This window comes from Akebia trifoliata, chromosome 4 (genome assembly GCF_017979445.1).
Source record: "Akebia trifoliata isolate Shusen 1 chromosome 4, ASM1797944v1, whole genome shotgun sequence".
In the NCBI taxonomy this organism is placed as follows: domain Eukaryota; kingdom Viridiplantae; phylum Streptophyta; class Magnoliopsida; order Ranunculales; family Lardizabalaceae; genus Akebia; species Akebia trifoliata.
The window spans coordinates 10,344,846-10,361,839 of record NC_141378.1 but is presented as its reverse complement, the minus strand read 5'-3'; the positions used below and the strand labels follow the sequence as shown (position 1 = coordinate 10,361,839).

The 16,994-nt window shown below is 32.5% G+C and overlaps 1 protein-coding gene across 1 annotated transcript; it reads right to left on the bottom strand.

The window, feature by feature from the left end:
- Nucleotides 1-3,071: 3,071 nt before the first annotated feature.
- LOC147403693 (transport inhibitor response 1-like protein) lies at nt 3,072-7,104 on the bottom strand. Its single transcript, XM_086439379.1, has 3 exons — nt 6,259-7,104; nt 4,890-5,391; nt 3,072-4,508 (listed from the first exon to the last, which is right to left on the bottom strand). The coding sequence occupies exons 1-3, from the start codon at nt 6,804-6,806 to the stop codon at nt 3,729-3,731; spliced, it is 1,830 nt and encodes a 609-aa protein (XP_086295505.1). The 5' UTR covers nt 6,807-7,104; the 3' UTR covers nt 3,072-3,728.
- Nucleotides 7,105-16,994: the final 9,890 nt, after the last annotated feature.

The following is a 16,994-nucleotide window of genomic DNA, read 5'->3' as shown; positions in this document are numbered from 1 at the left end:
AAGAAAATATTATAAAATTTGTGGTCGACTAAGCAAATCGTGTTCTTCCATTCAATCCAGATCATTATGATGATGATTTGATAATTTGACGATGGGAGTGAGGTAGTACAAAACACTAGGTGGACTATCTTATCAAAACCACCCTCAATTATTAATAAGATGGTTCAACACTTTAGGTTATCTAACAAGTTTTTTTTAATAAGGTGTGCACGTTGGCATACTTTAGTGGTTGATCTCGTGCTTAGATGAGCCATGAATGTGGGTTTCTGTTAACGACAAAACTTATGTGCGTGCGTGCATAACACGTGAAACCCACCAAACTTTACCCACCACTTGCGGGTCTCTCTCTGTGTAGTTGTATTCTACCGTACCTCTTTAAATTAATTATTTAATAAATAATAAATAAAAGCTTAATATGTTATTTTAAGGCCCATGTAATTAAGTGCTCTATGGAGTTCGTTAGCTTGGCAACTCCTTACCTACTTTGCATCACCTCCGCCGAATTGAGCACCCATGGATGTAATTCATCAACTTGGTCTATATAGAACAAGAAGATCTTCTATCATGGGTCAAGTGTTCAGTTAAGTTAAATATGATGACTTTCGACTTTCGTCTCTAGAGAGAGTTGAGAAGGAATTGAGATTCGAAAATAGTAAATTTGGAATTTTGCATCTAATTATAACTAATGGTGAGAGTCTCGAAAAATAACGATCATGATCATCGAAATTAGAGAAAACAAGAAAGTAGAATAACTGTAGAAAAAAAAAAAAAAAAAAAGAGAGAGTAAATTGATATAAAAAGAGGAATTATGTTATTTTTTCTTTACACGTGATTCGACTAAGAATTTAATTATGAATTTGACTTAGACATCAAACTTTCTTTGGAAGGTATCTCTTTTTCTATAACTTCCATCTACAAATTAAAAACTAAGCATTTAAGGTAATAAATAAAAATTTATTAATTATATAAAATTTGTGAATCTTACTTAAGCATTAGAGTTTTTTTTAAAGGCATCTCCACTTTTATAATTTATTTTTAATAATTAAATATTTAATATTTAATATAATAAATAAAAATTAATCAATTATTTAAATATTGTGAATCTGACTTAAACATCAAAATATCTTTTAAATATATCTCTACTTCTATACGTAACAAATAAAAATTAATCAATTATTTGAAGATCCCATGTGATCATATACTCTATAGAGTTTAGATAATTAGCCAAACTCCTTGTTTGCGTTGCATACCTACCCGGAGAACTTTAGGTTTTCTGTGATCTGATGAAATAAAAAGGAAAGTACACATGGCAACGACAAGAAAAGTGGAGTATGTTAGCAAGCTAACTCCAAGGAGTACATGATTTGAACTCTAGATTCAGACCATGAAGGACTAGTGGGACACCTCTTGGCCTTGTAGATAGACTGACAATTATAAGAGAAATATCATAAACTAACTTCTTTATTGAAGCATTCATGACATTATCTCCAGACTGGAATCTAATCAAGAAGGTACATATAGAAGGGTCCACTATCATTTCAAACCTTTATGTGGGGTCAATCCAGACCGTCAATCAATAAAGCACTTGATGTCTATTGGATGGTCAAGATTTATGAAAACTAAAACATATCTCCCAATCACTCATTGAGCTCTCACAATCACATCAAATCACTAGCTATTCATATCTCTTATTCAAGGCATTCATGAAAATATAGGAAATAGTCCATTAAGAGAAAAAGCTTAATAAGTAATGATGGGATTCATAAGTTAAAAGGGTTTTTACGGGAAAAAAAGAAGAAAAAAAAAGTTCTACTAGGGACCAATATGATTGAGATAGAAAATGAGTGGAAGAATGGTTTTTTCTCTTTTTCGGAAAATACGATTTTGAGATGTACATTTTTCTTGAATTATAATTTTATTTTTATACAAAGTAATTTTTCACCCTGGGAAGAAAAATGTTTTCCCATCTCATCATCTTTGAAAAATATGTGATTTTAAAATCTCTTAAATGTTATTCTCTCGTGATTACCTTCATCCCCAAACTTTAAAATTGATTTTCTTTTTGATATTTTTCAATATGTAATCAAATGGTGAAATTCATTTTCCAACAAAATTTGCTTTTGAAAATTTATTTATTTTTGGTCTAGAAAAAAACAAACAAATTCTAAAAAAATTTGGGTTGAACGGGTAAGAGAGGATACATGAATATACTCTAATTAATGAAGGACACGCGTTTAAACATAATTGAATGGAAGATCACGATTTTGCTCAAACTATTAGATTTTTTTTTTTTTAAGAGAGGTTGATCGAAGTGGGGCCCACCAATGACCAAAGATTAGGTGATGCTTGTTGGCGAAGGCTCCTCCTAGTCGTTAGGTCATTTTCATTTCTTTTGGGAGAAAGCAAAGGAAACACCCACTCAAAAGACTATCCATCCATCTATTTCTCTTATAATAATAACTAAGCTATGGCTCTTCTTCTTCCCTCAAGTAGTCAAATGAACTATTCCCTAGCTTCAACTTAAGCAATGTGGATAAGAATCAAGGATTGAACCCTTAGTGTTTTATCGTCTCCCTCAAACTAATCTTCGCTATGGCCCAAGTGCTTTGTAGTCGTGTTCCAATCGCATTCAAGTGATTGCGACCGAAGAGACTAATGGAATCCGGCGGTGATCCAATTAAAGACCAATTCCTTATCTATTGATGATCAGATGGAATTAAAATATCAACAAGTGAAATCGATTATAGAAATAATCAAATAATTATAAAAAAAACGTACAAGTTAAAGATTCTAAAAGAATGAGAGAAAGACATAAGACATGGTTATAGACATAATTGAATGAAAGAACATGATTCATTTAGTCAAAAAATTAGCTTCGATGACTACAGGGATGACCCATTAATGGTAGGAATATGACCTTGCCGTGCACCTAAAGGTGAGTCTTTTGGAATGTGTACAACAAATAGCTAATCCATTCATCCGAAATCCCAAGTAACATACTTCTTCAAATGATTAGTGGGCCTCAACCTAATTTATAAGTCAGATTTGATTAAAAAAAGGGTAAGACTCAATTAATAGCTATTCCATGCATCTTTGATTTTTATAAAGTTCTCATAATGCTGATAATAACAAGTAAACAGGTTTAGCACTAAAGACACCATCTCATAAACAAATTGAACAGTAGAGATCAATCTTTCTTCAATTTCCTACAACAATTTCTGGACTTTTGATCTGATTTCCAAAAACAATCAGCAGGAATAATAGTTCACAATAACTACATATGTTGAACAACAACTGGAAACACTTCTATTCAAATAGAGAATTTACTTACTACTTCACAAGGCACGGAGAAAAACTTTTCCAAGTTTAACATTTAATCTCCAAAACCCATCACGACGGGCCTCCATTTCTTGAGTAAGAATGAAATGTACCGACCTTGAAAATAAGGAAAACGGGAAGTAAGCCTTGCTACCTCCTCTTTGGGATAGAAAGTAATGCAAGAAACATAAACAACTGCCTACTAATACAACAACATCCGATGAGCCAACCCACCTTCATCAGCTACATCAATTCCCTTCTCGACCAACACCCGCGACATCACAAACAGATCCATTCCAACAGCCGAAGCTGAGAAAATTGTATAGCTTCTGTCTGCAACATACTACGGGAGCCTACGTTTTAAAAGGTACCCGTTGTACTCATCCCTTCCGCAAAGAATTGACACGTGTCTACAAGATTGACACAAACTTTGGTATATCGCTCCTCCGCCCATCAAGAGATCGATACATGTATAGCTTCTCAACCAAATCACTTGGGTCCTCTGTATCCTCGTTTGTGTCCACTTCTTCATTGCCTCTAATCACTTCTACCACTAAATGGGGCATTCTTCGGGCAAGCTCCTCGCAAACACCAAGAGTTAGCCGACATGATGACATCCATAGAAATCTCATGTTGTAATAGTGGTGCAAACCAGAGAGCAAAGCTGCATTCCCAAATGGGCTGTCTCTTATCTCGAGTTTCTGCAATTTGGGACAGCCCTTGAGCACATAAGTCAGACCCATGTCACTGTCCCCAGCAAAAGCAAATGAAAGGGTTCGAACAAGCTTCCCATACGTCCCAATGTAATTAAAGGCCTTATCGGTGAGCAAACCCGATGTGGAAAGCCTAGTGAGCTTCTTACAATTCATGACTATAGCTCCAAATCCTTCGTCCATGGGTTTTCCTGTTAGATGGTCGGGTAGGAGACGCCCCATTATACAGAGACGGAACACGACAAGATCCGGACAGTTCTTTGACATGGCTACGACAGCTGCATTGGTCATTCGCTGACAGAAGTATAGAATGGATCGTAACTTCCTACAGCCCTCAGAAATCGCAAGAAGGCCTACTTCTGAGACCAGGCATTCGCTATCCTCCTGAACGTTCATGGGGAACACCCGAAGTTCGCGGAGGTCCTTGCATGTCGCGGCCACGGCTTGTAACCCTTCATCACATACAGAGTCGAGAGCCTGTAGAGCCAATAAACCCATAAGTAGGACCATAGATTAAATCACGATTTTAATAGTTGTAGAATAAATCACAATTTTTTCAAAAAGTCACAATTAGTTGTGATTTAATTGACATTTTCTTGAAAAAAATCCCAAATTATTTTTTGTTTCTACCGTTTTGTTCATTTAATACAAAAAATACATAATTTTTTTTTATAACTAAAACAATTACTTTTATTTATTAATTTATCCGATCTTTTCCTGACTTAAATCTACTTTTTCCAAAGCTTTCTCTTGCTAAATTATTCCAGAACCCCAACTTTGTCACTATAAGTAGGACGACTCAAATTTCACCACAAAAAAAAAACAGAAAAACCACTAATACTACAAAAGCATATGTACCCAAAAAACTTGTAGCTTATGGCAATGGCGAATGATGGTTTTGAGTTGCTCGGCATTGATGATTGCATAGCTGAAATTAAGCGACGTGAGATTAGCACAGACGGGATAGATTGCAGGAAGATGATCGGGTACAATCTCCCTGAATCCCGAAAGGCAAGTTAGGTATTTGCATGAAGCAAAGGCTGAGGAGAGATCCAACTCTTGCTCATCTTCCGAAATGGCATCTGTGAAGTTGAACGATCCGGTCCCTAAATGTGTGAGTTGTGGAGCTTGGAACATCAAGCGTTGGAGTTGCGCAATGGAAACATGTTGGTTCAACCTAAGCTTCTTTAATGATGGAGATCGAGCTACCAATCGGTCCAAAGCTTCGAAATTAATGGGGCAATTGATGCAATCGAAAGAAAGAGATCGAAGACAAGTCACAGTTTCCGGGAAACAGGATATCCAGTCAAATTCATCTTCGATGACTTCGTCGTCAATCAGATCAAGCACTTGAAGTTGTCTGAGAAATCACAATTTTATAATACAGTTTCCTTCATCAAATTCGAAAATCTAATGAAAAAAAAAAGAAAAGAAGCAGAAGCAGGGATGGATCTTAGAGTTAGGGTTCCAATATTCCAAGTTCATACAAAATTTACCATTAAAATACATCAACAAACTCATTTCTTTTAAAATTCTAATAGGTTTTAACAGTAAAGGCATACCCAATTTATAATATGAACAGATCGAATTAACTGTTCTTCAACATTAATGAAGCAAACAAAATCAAACATAAACCCTAAAAACCCACACACAAAGACATTTCCTAAAAATTCCAATATTTTTTTAACAGTCTCTCTTCAAGAGGCATACCCAATTCATAATGTGAACAGATCTAATTAATTGTTCTTCGACAAAAATAAATAAAACATAAAACCATAAAAACCCACATACAAACACATTTTCAACAAAATTCCAATTTTTTTTTTTTTCACAATAATTCATTAAGAGACATACACAAATCATACAATAAACAGATCTAATTACCCATTCTTCAACATTAATGAATCAAACAAGATCAAACATAAGACCCTATAGGCCACACACAAACGCATTTCCTACAAAATTTCAATATTTAAAAAAAATAATTCTTTAAGAGGCACACCCAATTCATAACATGAACAGATCTAATTAACTGTTCTTCAACACTAATGAATCAAACATATAACCCTAAAAACCCTTAATAGAAACACATTTCCAACAAAATTCCAATATTTTTTTAACAGTAATTCTTCAAGTGGGGGCATATCCAATTCATAAATGAGCAGATCTAATTAGCCATTCTTCAACATTAGTCAATCAAACCCCAAAAACCCTAAAACCCACATACCTGCAATTGCTGACCAACTCTCCAAGACCCTTAGTACTAAAACCCTCGCAACAAACCAACACAAGTTCCTTAAACCCATGGAACGAATTCCCAATAAGCTTCAAATCTTCATCAGTGATCGACATCCTCTTCAACAACACTTTCTCCAAGAACGAATAAGCCGAACCCATCGCAGAAACCCATGGAGTGAAGTTCGCACCCCAACCATGTGGAACCAAACCAAAATCTGCGAACCTCGGCTTCCCCTTTAACACCAAAGATCGAACCCTACGAAATCTCTGGATCGCTCGGTACGGGGATACGGCGTAACAGTTCCCAATGAAGAGTTCTGAACGAGTTAGAGACTCGGCTCTGTACCATGATTTGCAGACGAGTGAAGCCGAGTTACGATCGCGTCGTGAGGTGAGGAAGAAGAGAACGTTTTCTATAACGTTCTCGAGAACTTGATCGAGATAAGGAGACGAAGAATCAACGCAAGTTCGGATTTTGGTGGAAGAACAGCTACCAACACTGCTAAGATCCTTCGTTTTCTCCTCGTCTTCGGACATTCTCTCTCTCTCTCTCTCTCCCTCTCTCTTCTGGTTATTGTTGTTGTTCTACTCTGAATCTGGAAATAGACAGAAAGAAAGAGAGAGGGAGAGAGATTTGGGTGTGGGGACAAGAAGATGTGAAGATAATTACTTTATCTGATCAAAATTGCAGACTCCACTCTCTGATCTGATGTCTCTCTCTCTGGTGCATTGGGATTCTCTCTCCATCCCCTCTCTTCTCTCTTTCTAAACTGTCCAAAAACCCAAGAGCCAAGTCTCTCTCTCTCTCTCTCTCTCTCTCTACAATACCATCTCTTCCATTATTTAAGTTTTCTTTAAAAAGCCCTCTCTTTTTATTCATATTTTTATTTAGGGCATGTATCTTGTACTCTCAATCTTAATTGTAAACCATCTGACACACTCTTGGGCCCCACTATTGACAATTATTTTCAGCTTGATTGGTGATGTGTAGAATTTTGATTTTATCATTTCTTTTAAAATGGCATTAATTTAGATCCATGAGCCATTGTAGGTATTTCTATAAGATTTCTTCTAAGACGTGTAGATTGGAATTTGCCATTTTTTTAAATATCAATTTCAGGTCTTGCCTCATTTGTGATCATCATCTATCACATATTTTTATCTCACGTCCGATCTAGTCCTTACTGTCTTTCAATTGTGTCGTAGAGACATTTGTAAAGAATAATGATTTTCTAACTAAAGTCTTCACTCGATAAATACTAGGCTGATGTGGCATAGACAAAATCATAAATATATTTTCTCGTGATACACAATACACACATCTTTATGGAGATTGGCAGTTGCGTATCTCGAGGAAATGGATCTACAATTCCGTGTTCATACCATGTTAGTTGAGTATGGATCGAGTGAAGTTTTCTAATTAAAATATCAACACTCAATCATAAACATAACCAATTACATTCTTGTTGAGGGTTGAAAAAATGATGTTTTTTTTTTTTTTTTTTTTCTGTCTTTCTTTAAATCTAAAACTTAAAGATTGGTATGACCATGGTTTCAAATCTTAGTTTCACGTCTCATCTCATTCATAGATAATATCAAGATAACTCAAAAGAGATTTTTTTGTTTTTAATATCTATGATCCAAAAAAGAAGAAGGATCTTGGTTATGACATCTGATCCCATTCACGAATGATATCGAGATAACTCATCAATTCATCTCAGTCTCAAATGATTTTTAGAATACAAGGACGACCCAATTCTATCAAGAAAGTGAATCATAGCATGAAGACAACCTTCGTCCTAACAAGGATGTGTGTCAAGTAGGTAGTGGTTCCGAAGATAGGTCCTTAAACCTACTTGAATCATTGATCAAGATGATATAAACAAATATTTATTTATTTATTTTTATTAAGCTTCCAAGTGGTGGTGGAGTAAGTATTGATGGATGAGTGGATCCAAATTGTGGTAAGTCATAATCAAAGTTGAAACCAAACTACAAGGAGTATAGGATTTGTACTCTTTTATTTATATTTTCTTATACACCAATCTTTTTTTTTTTTTCTTTCTTGTTTTGTAGTGAAGAAAGAAAAGAGTGGGGGTTGTAATTGAAAAGCCCCCATTGGGTGTTGCTGAGTTAGCATCATTTGTCATTTCTGCATAAACCTAATCTTCAAATAGGCCCCCACCTCCCAACATCTCTATCCCTCTCTATATCCCTCCAAGAGTCCTTTCTTTTTCTTCTTTTATCTTTTTTTCACCTTCTCATGAAAAGTTAGTGTTAATTTCAATCCACTTTTTCTCTTGGAAGTACTGTTTATCATCCCATCATAGATGGTTCTTTTTTTGGGTATCTTGGCAGCTCCTTTGTCTCTCATAAGTTGTTGTTGTTCTTTCTTTTAATGAATCATGGTGGTGAAGGTGGTTGACCATATGTGACTTAAGAAGTTCTACTACTTTTAATTGTTAAATTTATTTCTTTTCTTAATTTTTTATTTTATTTGTTGAAGATAATGCTATTAATTTATGACAATATGTTTGTTTATTTATGTCTCTTATATTATTTTGAGGAAGGCCATTTTATGATTATTATTTTAAATATATAGTCCAAATCATCTTTTTAATTGTCTATATGTTTGTCTATTTTTGTAAAGATTGTTTTATTTTGTTTTGTTATGTTTTGTTTTGTTTCTTTTTTTTGAAAAAAAAGATAGAGTTAATTTTGAGGTACCATTTGAGTTTTGGTAAAAATTAGAGGTACCTCTGGGTTTTCAAATTGACACCCCTTAACCACAGTCTTCCATGGGAGACTAACAACAAATGAACAAAATACCCTTATCTTCAACCTCTTATGGAAGTATTTATTTTTATTTCCCCCTAAAGGGCATTGTCTACAAACTTTACGGTACATTTTTATTACGAATCGTCTTCGACCTTTTGCCAAAATCCCTTGAGTTTTCATTCAAACAACCCATTGTTTTCAACTCCCAAGAAACCCTATCTTGTTCTTGGATAGAGGTTGAAGATGAGGGCATTTTGGTCACTTTATTAACCTCTAATGAAAGAAAAAAGTCTAAGGGGTTTGAAAACTTGTGGATGTCTCCAATTTTTACCGAAACTCGAAAAAGTACTTAAATTAACTTTTTATTATTATCTATATATATTTTAATATATCATGACTTCAAATCTTTAAGGTGGTTTACTTTAAAATGTTCTTGTTAAAAAGATCTCATTGTGATTTTTGCAACAATACCCATACTAAATTTTCTTATTTTTAGAATATTATTTATAATGTCCGTATAATTTTTTTTTCCGACTAACATAATATACATAAAAGGTAAAATATTTATTTTTGACATATTGATTTATAGATTTTTAGTAATTTTTGTTAGTTTAAAAAAAAAACAAATTTTATTATAAATATCATCTTTAAGCTTCATCAATCATGAAAATAAAATGGAAGATTATGGTTTATTTACTTTTTTTTATAGAAATACTTGTATTTAGCATTTAGAGAACCAAAAATCACATTGAATTCAATTTCTCAGGTAAATTTCAAATGGCCAAGAATGTAAATATAATGAGTTTTATGGTCAATTAGTTATATCTTAAAGGACTCGGATGGATTTCAAAGAAAACTCTAGCCTTACTGTTTGAGTTAGGCTAGCCCCACTCTATTTCAAACAACTTTGACAAGAAAGTTTGAAATTAAAGCCCTAATTTTACTAAAATAAAACAAACAATTCCAAGCCACCTTGTATACCACAATTAGTTGGAATCATTTAAGTCTCGTCAAATATGTTTGGTGACAAGTTTACTTCATAAATAGAGATCTAGAACCTACTCAACACACTTATCTTTGCCTTTGTTGTTTAATACATTTAAATTGAATATCTCAATTTCTACTTCATCATAGAATATAGCCGATTTCGAAAGTCATTATGGTGTGTGTGAATGAAAAATCTCTCAAGCGTTTAGGATCGATTGATGTTTCTTTGAGATCCGTTGCTCCTTGGGTGTTGAATCTTTCTTAAGCTTCTAGGTGTTCTTGCGACACAGAACTTCCAACCACCCAAATCAGTACCCGAATAATCCGGAGGGATTTTAGGGTTAGAAAATCCCTACCTTTTCCTCACTATGATTTCTTTATTTATAGAGAATTGATGGAATTCCGGTTTGATTTGATTACCTAATTCATCATTATCTAAGATAAAAGTAACTTCATCTTGGACTATGTGAAAAAAACCCATCTTTGATGGTCTTAGTTTGTCAAATATTTTCTTGTAGAAATTTTTTTTGACGATCCTGAACTGTCAAATTATTGGAGGATGAGTTTAAAAAAAAAAAAAAATCCATAATACATGACCGTCAAATATGGAGATTTAACAAACAATAGGACGGTCCTTTAATTCACCAATATTACAACAAATGAAATAGTAATAAAAAAAATCATTAAAAAAAAATAACTATAAAATAAATATCATTCATAGAAATCAAATCTTTGCCACCTAAGAAACTCAATTCACATCAAATCCAATTAAAAACAAATGGAAAGACTATTTGAATATCTTCTCCACTCTTATCTTCTATGATATTGACCTCATGTCCGTTGCCCGAAGAGTTGTGTCTTATGGGTCATCTTAATTTTCTTCCAAATCTTCCAATCGATTGAGCTCTTGGTACATCTTCTTTTGTTGTTCTTCTAATGGGAATTGTGCCTTTGGGACATGATTCACCTGAAAATTTTCATAATTAAAGGCTTTCCAATGTTGTCGTGTTATGGCCTTTCGATTTTTCCAAATTAAAATTGGAAAATTTTAGGCTTTTAAGAATTTCTTGAACTCAATTGTATATCTCCAAAATAAAAAATTTCACAGAACCCAATTCAATTACCAATGGTTTAAGTCCTTTTAATTGAGAATGATCAAAAGCTAGTTGTTGATGAGATAGAATACAATCAATCGGATCACCATAAGGACTCTTTAACAACAAATATTAATAACTACCCAACTCATTAGATTCAAAATAGAACGAAACTTCAAATCTCTAGACCCCCAAAATATAATACAAAAAAAAAAAAAAAAAAAAATCAAAGATAAAGAAAACTTCCTGAATGGTTTTGATAGTAGGTCTGTTGATCTTTCTTACTATTTAATTTTTTTACAAAGAAACCAATAAAATCAAAGGTCAAAAAGAAATAAAATAAAACAAAATTCATTAAAAGGAGATAAATTCCAAGTCAATTCGTGAGACTTACTTACTAACAATAAGTAACAGAAGATATCTTACAGTTGATTTCATCTATGGTATGTATTTGGATCTCTTCTGCAAAATAAATAATTGAAAAAAAAAAAAAAATCGGTTAGTAGTTATTTTATTTTCTTTGTATAGGAGTTTGTGAGAGAAGTTACCATGCTAAAAATTGAGTAACAAGAGTTCGAATATTGAGAGACTATATATACCTCACTACAAACTCAATTCACATTTACAATCACAACTATTAAACTAAAACTAGAAAACATAAAATCAAAATCTAAGAAAACCCAAGATTATAAAGGATAACAATGCAAGCATTAGTAGTGCTTATAATGTGCATCCATTGGCAGAGCAAGAAATGAAAATGGGCTAACCTCAACAGTATCAATGGCTTCATTTTAAGGAATAACATGCGAAACCCTGCAGAACAAGAAACTAAAATGGCTAAGGTAATGCAAAAGATTGTATAAATCTGAATCTATTTTATGTTAATTGCGAGACTTATGGTATATTAAAACTAGAATTATGCAAACTTCACGTGATAAGTTCTTTTGTTGGGTCGGTGGGGAATTAATAAAACAAACAACTAATTGTTGCTCAAGGACTAGAAACCTGATATCGGGATTTTACCCCCCCCCCCTCTTGTGATACGTGGAGTCATTTGATGGCATGAGGATTTTACCCCTATAGTGTGTTTGAGTACGAACTCCTAATTGCTCCAAAATTTTCTCTCCAACAACCAATCACACTTGCTTTTCCAATACACGTTGGTGTCATGTCATCGGTTCATCACTATAGCACAAAAATTCCTTAACAGCAATTTCGTACTCAATGTGCTTATCCCCTACCTTCAACTATAGGAATAATTGCAAAATAAAATATTTAAATCTTCAATAACTATAATTTGAGAAAAAATCCATTTAGTAAAAACAAGTTTTGTTTTGTTTCTTTACAATGTAATAATAATAATAATAATAGCATAATTGGCGTTGACTTGATGAAGTTTGATCATCTATAAACAAATCTATGTTTTGAGCTTTAGTTATTGGTGTAAAATTCATTATATAATGCAAATACTCTTATAGTTTGAGTAACCGAAAACATTTCTTTTATGATATTTTAATATTAGGCAAATTCATTATACCATGCTACCTTCTAACAAGTTTATAGACTTGGTTGACTTAAAATTACCTACCAAACAAATTTTACTCTACAAAACTTAGTAAAATGGTGTTGAGTCCACAAAAATGATTATTATGAATTACATGGTAATATCTAATCAGGATTTTGAGTGTTGGCATTAATATCTTGCATTTTTATATTATAAAAAAGAGTCTTGCTAATTTGACGCCCCCCTCTGACCTTCGTCCCCCTACACTCCCATCACATAATCGTACATCATTTGCCTCGAGATACATAAGAAAAAGATTTATGTTTCTATGTATCCCGATGCAAATGGTCTATAGTTTTGTGATGGGGGCATCAGAAAATCATTATTCTAGAAAAAAGGGGGGAGGGATAAAGAAAATTTTTAAAATAATATATTTGAAGATTTCTAAATATACCTTGTGATTCCTTACCAACATTTCTTTGTGCAAAATAAAAATTAGATAATTGATTGCAAATTTGCAATATTCATAAAATTGAAATACGAGATGATCCCCCTTCGAATGAATGCAAAAGTTATAACTGGTAAAGTGTATCCAACATTTTGAGAGCAATCTCTTGGGGTGGAGCTAGGACATGGAGGAAACTTAAAAGTGAATTTCTTTTTGTAAGGGCAAATAAGAGTAATTTGTTTTTTATGGGGGTAATAGTGACAGATTTTTTTAATTTACAGTTGTAATATGTCGTAATAGCTCGTAGCCTTTATAGACTTTGAAAATTCTGTGGGGGCAAGTGCCCCCATTGCCCCCCACTGTAAATCCGCCCCTCACAATTTACTAAAATTGTAAGATCCCCTATCAAACAAAGTTCAAAAAATCCCTATTTAAGAAAAAAAAAATAAAATTTCATATGTGTTTTAAAGGAAGGTAGATTATTGGGGTTGCCCCCCAAGAGCATAGTATAACAACTTTTATAGTTTTGAACACATGAGTTAACTTTTAGAAGACTTTGTCCTTTTACTTGTGATGGATATAACAAACCATTGATTCCTTTAGGCGTGTTACGCTATTATCCATTATAAAAAGTCCTCCATGTTTTGATATCCATATACATAAAGTAGTGTTTTAAATTAGAAAATGTAGATTACAAGTTGTAAAAGTTCTAAAAAAAAGTTTGCTTTTAGTGATTAAATGCCTATGGTGATCCATTTTAGTGTAACTTTTATATCTATATCTATTTAGAAAAGGAAGCTAGTATGTCTCTAGCTACAGAAATTGTGAATGATGTAATAATCACTAGAGTCACTTTGTGAATATACTCTAAAGTAATCTTTTTCATAATAGGATCTACCAAACAAAGATTTGCAAATATTTGAAGGAAAATATTAGTCTTACTTGAAAAAAAAAAATCTAATTTCTTTCTTTATGGATTCATAAGTGTGTTGAATTAGCTAGCACTTTATTTTTCCTCTCTAATGAAGCATGTATAGGATTCTTCTATGCAAACTCACTAGTATTCTTATCCATAATAATGAAGAAAGGTTAGAATGATTAAAGTAAACTAATCAATCTTTACCCACCGAGGGTTAGCTGAGATGGTAAAAAGCGATTAAATATGTTCTTTAGGTCGTGACTTCGAGTCTTTATATGCCCTTAGATGGTACTTATGGCCCTAGAGAGATTAGTGTCACAATTTCCTCTAAAAAAACACTATTATATTATCATATGTTTAAACTAATCGAAGAAGTAAATGTAAAAAACCATTGATCTTTTTTTTTCCTCAGCTTTGGTAAGACATTGTTAAGGAAGTTTTAGAGTGCGAAGTATTTCATTTTTGTTGTACTTTTATATATTGAATATAACAAATAGGGTAGTCCAGTAGTCCTCGTACTATTTTACCTTTCATAGTACTTGTACTCCTATTCAAGATTGTAATGTTCTTTTAAATTCAAGACCTCCAAATTGTTGGATCCATTTAAAATATTTTGTGTATAAAATTTTAGACCCATCGAATAATCTCAACCATCCAACTAATGATGTCATTTTCTCTATACTTATAAGATGTTTAAAGTCTTTCTAGCAAGCTGATTTTTTTGTTTTGTTTTGTTTGGAAAATCACTTAATAGACCTTGAGGGAGGGGTAACCTTTTTGACCCTCCATGATGATTTGTGATTGACATATTCTCAAAATTTGAATATTTAGATATATTTTTTGATTTATCTTGACAATTTATAATAAAAAATGATGAACGAAATTGGGATTCTAAATTTATATTTAGATAAATTTTTTGATTCAAGTGTTTGTTTTTGCAACTATAATACATGAATTTTGAGTATTTCGATAAGATCTATCTGGTGTCAAGGTAAAAAAAAAAAGGAAAAAAATAAAATCTGAATCACATTTATAATACTATCAAGTTCACCACTTTTTATGATCAAGTTCGACGTTTTTATTGTCCAGTTCAACCTTTTTTTTGTAGTAGCTACTAGTTAGTTCAACACTTTTTATTATCGAGTTCAACATTTTTATTATCGAGATCAACACTTTTACTGTCGAATTCAACCATTTTTTTTATTGTCGAGTTCAACCATTTTTTATTATCAAGTTCAACATTTTATTCTCAAGTCGACCATTTATTATGATCGAGTTCATCACTTTTTATGTTTGAGTTCAACATTTTTATTATTGAGATCAACATTTTTTATTGTTGACTTCGAAAATTTTATTGTTGAGATTAACGTTTTAAAAAATGTTGATCTCGATGATAAAATAGTTGAACTCAATAATAAAAATGTTCAACTCGACAATAAAAAGTTGTGAAGTCGACAATAAAAAGTGGTGAACTCGACATTTTAAATTTAATTCAATTTTTTTTTCGAGTTCGATATTGGATAGATCTTCTCAAAATACGCAAAATGTGTATATATAACTGTGAAATAGACATAAATCAGTTACGAAGAAGTATTCAAAAATTTTAAATCCCAATCTCATTTGTTGTTTTTAGTTATAAATCATCAAAATAAATTAAAAAATGCATTCAACTATTCAAAATTAGGAGTATAACATTCTCCATTTGACACTCATGATAAAAAAATCATCAAAAATGATTGCAACCGCATTGAAAAACTTAAGTATGTGAAAAAGATGAGAAAATAACAGTTTGGGAGCTCAAAAAATATTATAAGGAGAGATGAGATTGAGGACCATTTAGATATTAAAAAATTTACTAAATGAATTATCAAACTACCTCCCAAAAGTTAAGGGTTATTTAGAAAGAAACCCCTCCCACAAGTTCTATTAAGTAATTTTACTTTTTTTTTTTTTTTTCCTTTCAAAGAAGCCTCTCTCACAAGAGATCCTCTAATCAAACAATCTAAGGTAATAAGATTTTGTACCAATATGAGATACATATTCTTTGTTGTTGTGTTTTAAGTTCGTCTCTTTAGGGAGTCAATCACATATATGATATACTAACTCTTGTTAGAATATATTCTATTAACTAAGCAATCTATTAGTAATTAAACAATTACAAATAAAAATGGTGGAAACAACTATAAAAATTTGATCCTCCACTTTAAGGGGAATAGGATCTGATTCATTGTGGTTGTTCTTTTAAGGCACCATTATGGCAAGTGTGTATATGTGGTGCATGCATTTGTTGTTTGTGGGGGGCATTTGGTTCAGATTATAGAACCTGATTCCCAATTTTGGTAATGGATTATTAGAATTAGATTATATAAATTAATTTATTAAATCCATAATCTCATTAGACTACTCTATTTAAAAAAAAAACAAAAATTTATAATGACCACCCTCAACTTTTTTGGTGATTTCTAAATTCCCTTCTAAGTTTTATTGTATTTGAGTTACCTCCATGTTTTCAAACTGATACAACACCGCTTTGACTGTATTGTCCCTTCCATTGTTTCCTCCGCCCCTTTCCCTCAATTCTTTTGCACCCCCTAAATATTTTGGGTGATTTAGATGCCCTCTAAGTTTTGGTGAATATTTAAGATAACCCTCTAAAGCTGATAATTTGGTGTGGCAATAGCAGATCTAAATAATAAAATGATTTTTAGCTAGTTGGCTATTTACCTATTGTAGATAAGTTCATTAAAGGTCAACTTATATGATTAGTAGACCCAATTGATTGTGCCATGTGGCATTTTAGGTGATCATATCAAACATTTTGTAGTGCTGATGTGATGGTTTGCATAGAACCATGATGCTTTTCCTTGGGATACAAGATGTTACACTCGAGGAAAATCAATGATTCTTTATGAACATTGAGGCATGTCCATCTCTTAGTCACTTTCTACAGAATTTTTTTTTTGTTTGAATAATGGAGGGGTGTCCTCCTGACCTA

Coding starts and splice junctions, on each gene's coding strand:
- LOC147403693 (XM_086439379.1), bottom strand. CDS start 6,806: ATGTCCGAAGACGAGGAGAAAACGAAGGATCTTAGCAGTGTTGGTAGC. Junction 5,392..6,258: donor GAGTTGGTCAGCAATTGCAG/GTATGTGGGTTT, acceptor GTGATTTCTCAG/ACAACTTCAAGTGCTTGATC. Junction 4,509..4,889: donor ATAAGCTACAAGTTTTTTGG/GTACATATGCTT, acceptor TTGGCTCTACAG/GCTCTCGACTCTGTATGTGA.